Below are 5,000 nucleotides of genomic sequence, written 5' to 3'. Positions count from 1 at the left end.
GAAAGAAAGAAAGAAAGAAAGAAAGAAAGAAAGAAAGAAAGAAAGAAAGAAAGAAAGAAAGAAAGAAAGAAAGAAAGAAAGAAAGAAAGAAAGAAAGAAAGAAAGACTGGTGGACAAGGGATGGGAGATTGTTGTTGTGGAGTGTGGATGCAAGCTGTCACGCCATTCTCATTATAGTCAAGGCTGCTGCCAGAGCACGACCAAACATTTATTTTGTTTTCCATGTCTTGTTTCTCGAAATTAGCTCTCATCACATGGAGGAAAATACTTTTTCTCTCTCCCTCTCTCATACAAAAGACACATGCACACACACACATACTGTACACACACAACACTTCCACAGCCCCATAAAAGAATGGAATACCATGAAAGAGAGAAGGAAAAAAAGTCAGAAGCAATTTACGAGATTTCAGGTTTCATGTGATCGAGGTGAGAAGTGGATGGTAACACCCCACTCACACCCACAACCCCACACACACCCACACACACACACACACACACACACCCATACGCACACACACACCCACACTCACACCAGTGCAGGCTCGTCCATTGAGGTTTGGGAGGACAGTCCTCCTCAGTTTTTGGAGAGAAGAGAGGGATTCAAATATAAATATATGAATGTATGTATTTATAATTAATATTTAATATTATCTCAGTTTTGTTCATAAAGCAGGTTTTCCCTATGGATAAAAACCCATTATTGAAATTCTAAAGCTCCAACAGTGACATCTATAACATGCAGCTGGAGGACCCATAGATATCTATGGAAGGAAGGAATTCCTCCCTTGGGCGTGTCCCTTAGGGGTCCCTTAGGGGTCTATCTAAAATTACCGCAAGGGAGGACAGTACTCCGAACAGGATTTAATGATTGACATTTTGTTAGTCCAATCACATTCCAGATTCCAGATTTACCACAGTGAAGGCCGATTGAGTCGGTGTTGATGTCTGTGTTTCTCTTCCCTGTGCCATTGGAGACTTTTTCTGTGTTCGTAGCTCCTTAATATAATACATCCGAAAGTATTATGGGACATATTATACATCAAACTGTTCATCTATTTGTCTTGATTCTAGCCATCTAAATATCTAAGCTGACATAAATATTTTTTGAGCTAGAGCCGTCTGAACACGACAGTTCCACTGGCAGGCTATAGCCGGTAACGTACGGGGGCTACGAGGTGCACGTCAGGCGGCATAGGCAGGCGCGCAGATTGGCTGGAGGCGCAAACTGTCGGCAACATGTTCAAAACATTTCTAGAGACTGGGTCGCAACACCGGATCGGAGAAATCCACTGAACAGCCTGGCTCCTGCTTGTGTGAGAATTGATCGCTTTGCGGTGCTTATTCCTCATCCAGTGATGGATGGGTGGATGGAAAACTTTCAACTGAATGTTCATATTGTTCTGATAATTGTAGGCTATAGCAACATAAGAGTGGCAGCTTTGACAGCAACCCAAATTAGCTAATCCCATAGCTGTACCATTGCTAGCTAGCCATGAGCGAACTGTTGGATACTGCATTTGCTGTGCAACATATTCCATTGTCCAGTTGTCAAATCTATTTGCCAACAAGCAGTTTGAGAGCCAGCACACCTCAGTGTCCCCTAATCAAAAACATTTTTCATACATCACCTGACCTCTCCAGCACCTCACCAATATCAATTCTTTTCTCTCTTTAGAGAAGAGTACAATCCATTACAACAACTATTGCTTACAATGTTTTATTGTTGTTTTGTTATATTTTATCATGAATATGATAAATAAATGCTGCATGTAGTTAAAGAAAGTGTTATTCAGTTTTTCATATGCTAAAATTGACTGTAAATCCAGATTTTAGAGCTGATATTTCAAATAATAACTGACTGAGGGAAAGTGCCCCCCGGCGCCCATGGGTGCTTCGCCTCTCTTCCTCCTGTCCTCAGTTTTTTGAGTCACCAGCCGCCACTGACTCACACACACACTCACCCCCCCCCCCCCCCCCACTACACACACACACACACACCAACTCAATGTCCCTGCATGTTTCTTATGGGCTTGTTATACCATTGGTATTTCATCTCAACAGCCTGACAGCGGGGGTAACTGAGTCAGCCACTAGTAATCCACTCTATCCATCAGTCACTAGTGGCACACTCACAGACTCTGAATGAAACCAGTACTCACAGACTCTGAATGAAACCAGTACTCACAGACTCTGAATGAAACCAGTACTTACCTTCCCAGTGGGTTAGCTTATGTTTTATCATGTGTGTTCTATATTTTCTATCTGAACCTTTCCAGGCTACCACATTTAGCTAAATGCTAAGATAGGCTTCTGGGAAAACGCAAATAACTTGCACACATTCTCTACATAAAAAAATAATAAGACAAACAACTCTTATCAAAAGATAAACATTGCATTTCGTATCACATTAGCACATAGGCTAAGTGCAGATTGCTCTCCGTGGCGAGGACGCTAGTCGCAAGGACGTCCCACCAAAACATTCGTGGACATAATTAAGATGGATGCGGAAGTGGAGACCACAGATGAGAAGGTGAGTGAATGGAGGACCGGACTGGAGGACTGGAGATGAAGATGGGAGGACTTTCTGTGGACGACCCGATGATGACGATGCTGTTCTCTGGATGAACAGTTTTTTCTTTTTTGTATAATTACAGTAGGCTATGTCACTCTGGATGAGGGAAGCATTTAAGTCATAGCACCTGTAAATGCATGTAACAGCACTATTTTTTTTTTTAGGTGGTTGTCCTTGCAGGTGAAGGCTGTGTGTTTAGGTGCCTTTGAGATTGTTTGAGTGAAAAGTAGATGACCCAATGTTTTTTGTTTGTTTGTTTAATCAACAATGTGTTTTCCTTTTAAATGTGGTGAACAGTGTGTGTGTGAATGTGTGGGTGCGTGTGTGTGTGTGCGTGTACATGCGCGCGTAAGTATAAATTAAGGCGTGTTTAGTTGGGGTTTGATTGGCACTTCCATCTAAGATCCACCTAGACCTACAGGCGTCTCAACACTGATCTCAAAGCCCTCTGGCACACCAACTCACATTGTGAATACTTTGCAACAAAGTTTTATACAAATCTGTTGGGCAGATGTTACATGTTACACAACCTTGCTTAAAATTAGCATTTGGCCGCGTGTTGTCTTCTTGTACGACTATCAGCTGTAGCGAATATCCCATAGCAGTGCATTGCCTAGGTCAGAAGATTCGAATTGGTGTGTTTTTATTTTAAATAGCCCTCGATAGACTTAAAGTGCTATTATAATTTATATGTTACTGTCCAACTATCAATTATGAATGCATGTATAATTATGTAACTATAGATATAACTATTACATAATCACTCCAGGGCACTTAGCCTTAGAGTTTGTATTAAGATTCAGGATCCATTTATTGGCTATGTACATGGTTTACACATACTAGGGTATTGGGCTAGGGTAATGGCATACGCTGATGAAGACGACAGAGGACAGGGTGCAGGACAGGACAGAGCAAAGACATGACAGTGCGAATGCAATACAAAAACAGCGCAAATACAAAATACAATATAACTGATAAAAAGAAAGGCACAGCAAGGGCATGGAAACAGCCTTGTTATAATAACTGAATTTCTGTCCTCTCCAACTCTAAGCAAGGTCAACCACCACTCTGTAGAGTGTGAATGCGACTGCTTGAGAGGATTGAATTCGGGCGGCTGTGGCTCAGGAAGTAGAGTGGTTCGTCCAATAATCATAGGGTCGGTGGTTCGAATCCCGGCACCTCCTGTCCACATGTCAAAGTGTCCTTGGGCAAGACACTGGATGGCCATTGCCGCCATTGGTGTGTGAATGTGCGTATGAATGGGCGAATGAGAGGCCATTGTAAAGCCCTTTGGATAAAAGCGCTGTATAAATGCAGCCCATTTACCGACTCTAAGCAAACTGCCCAGTGATGAGTGCATGTTGTTTGAAGTATAGAGCCGGTAGGGTTGTGGAGGTCATTTGAATTTCATGTAATGAGGCTTTTGACAAAACCTTAATTACAAAACATAGTTTTATGTTTTGATTGTGTACATACCGACAGGACAGGCTCCCTCCGACACCACCAGCACCTCTGCCTGCTGCTTGCAGGCGTCTCTGCGCAGGTAACACTCGTTCTGGTAGTTCTGGTTGTTGGAGCCGCACACGGGGGCGTAGTCATTGTTACACTGCAGAGAGAACAGAAGGCGGAGGTTAAAGTTCGCCTCCCACAGCCTGAATGTGTCATCCAACTGGCAGCCATGCACGATATACAAAACAAAACAAGTAGATTACAAACCATAATAAGATGTATAGACGTTTCAGTCAAATTGTGAAATAAATTGGCAAATGTATTTTTGACAAATGTCCAATTTGAGAGAATGACACATTTATTTTGCAGTTTGTCTACTTTGGAAATGGATGGTGCATTGAAATGCCATCACCCCATAATGTGGCTTTGGTTGAATATGCATGTTAAAAGTTAAATGAGTAATTCATTATTATATGAATGAATCATAAGCCCTGTTATAAGGTTATTTACAATCATATGCAATTTGCATTTTGACAGACTTGAGATATTAGTGCTCAGTGTTTTATATATATATATATATATATATATATATATATTGTGTGCTACCTGTAAGTGCTAGAGATATTCGTGCTAGAGAACCATCAGTTAATCATATAATGTGGGCCTTTAAAGGGTATATATCATATGCCAATAGAGATCCATTGTGTACTTAGCTGTGACATGAGCAATGAGCACTAATATCTCAAAGAGTCCAAAGTCTGTCAATTGTTTTTTATGGACTGTTGTTTACGATCGTAAATTACCTAATCATAACAAAGCTTATGATAATGAATACCAAACTACTCCTTTAATTACATGCATTTACAATAAGGCAGAGGAGATGCATATAGTAACTCCCAGCATGCACAGGGGCATTTCAGCACACATTAAGCTTATTCCCATACATCTTTGATCGGACAAGATTCGAACTCAGGTC

The 5,000-nt window shown here is 41.3% G+C and overlaps 1 protein-coding gene across 1 annotated transcript in view; it reads right to left on the bottom strand.

Annotated features, from left to right (window-relative positions):
* The window catches only part of tmeff2a (transmembrane protein with EGF-like and two follistatin-like domains 2a), an 82,745-nt gene that overhangs the window by 49,383 nt on the left and 28,362 nt on the right, over positions 1-5,000 (bottom strand). Inside the window, exon 3 of the mRNA XM_084451955.1 lies at positions 4,052-4,181. Coding sequence (XP_084308081.1) covers positions 4,052-4,181 — 130 coding nt within the window. The remainder of the gene's footprint in view (positions 1-4,051; positions 4,182-5,000) is intronic.

The sequence above is a fragment of the Borostomias antarcticus genome (assembly GCF_949987555.1).
Source record: "Borostomias antarcticus genome assembly, chromosome: 17".
Lineage (NCBI taxonomy): Eukaryota > Metazoa > Chordata > Actinopteri > Stomiiformes > Stomiidae > Borostomias > Borostomias antarcticus.
Note: the sequence above shows the minus strand (reverse complement) of the source record. Positions and strands in the feature narration are given on the sequence as shown.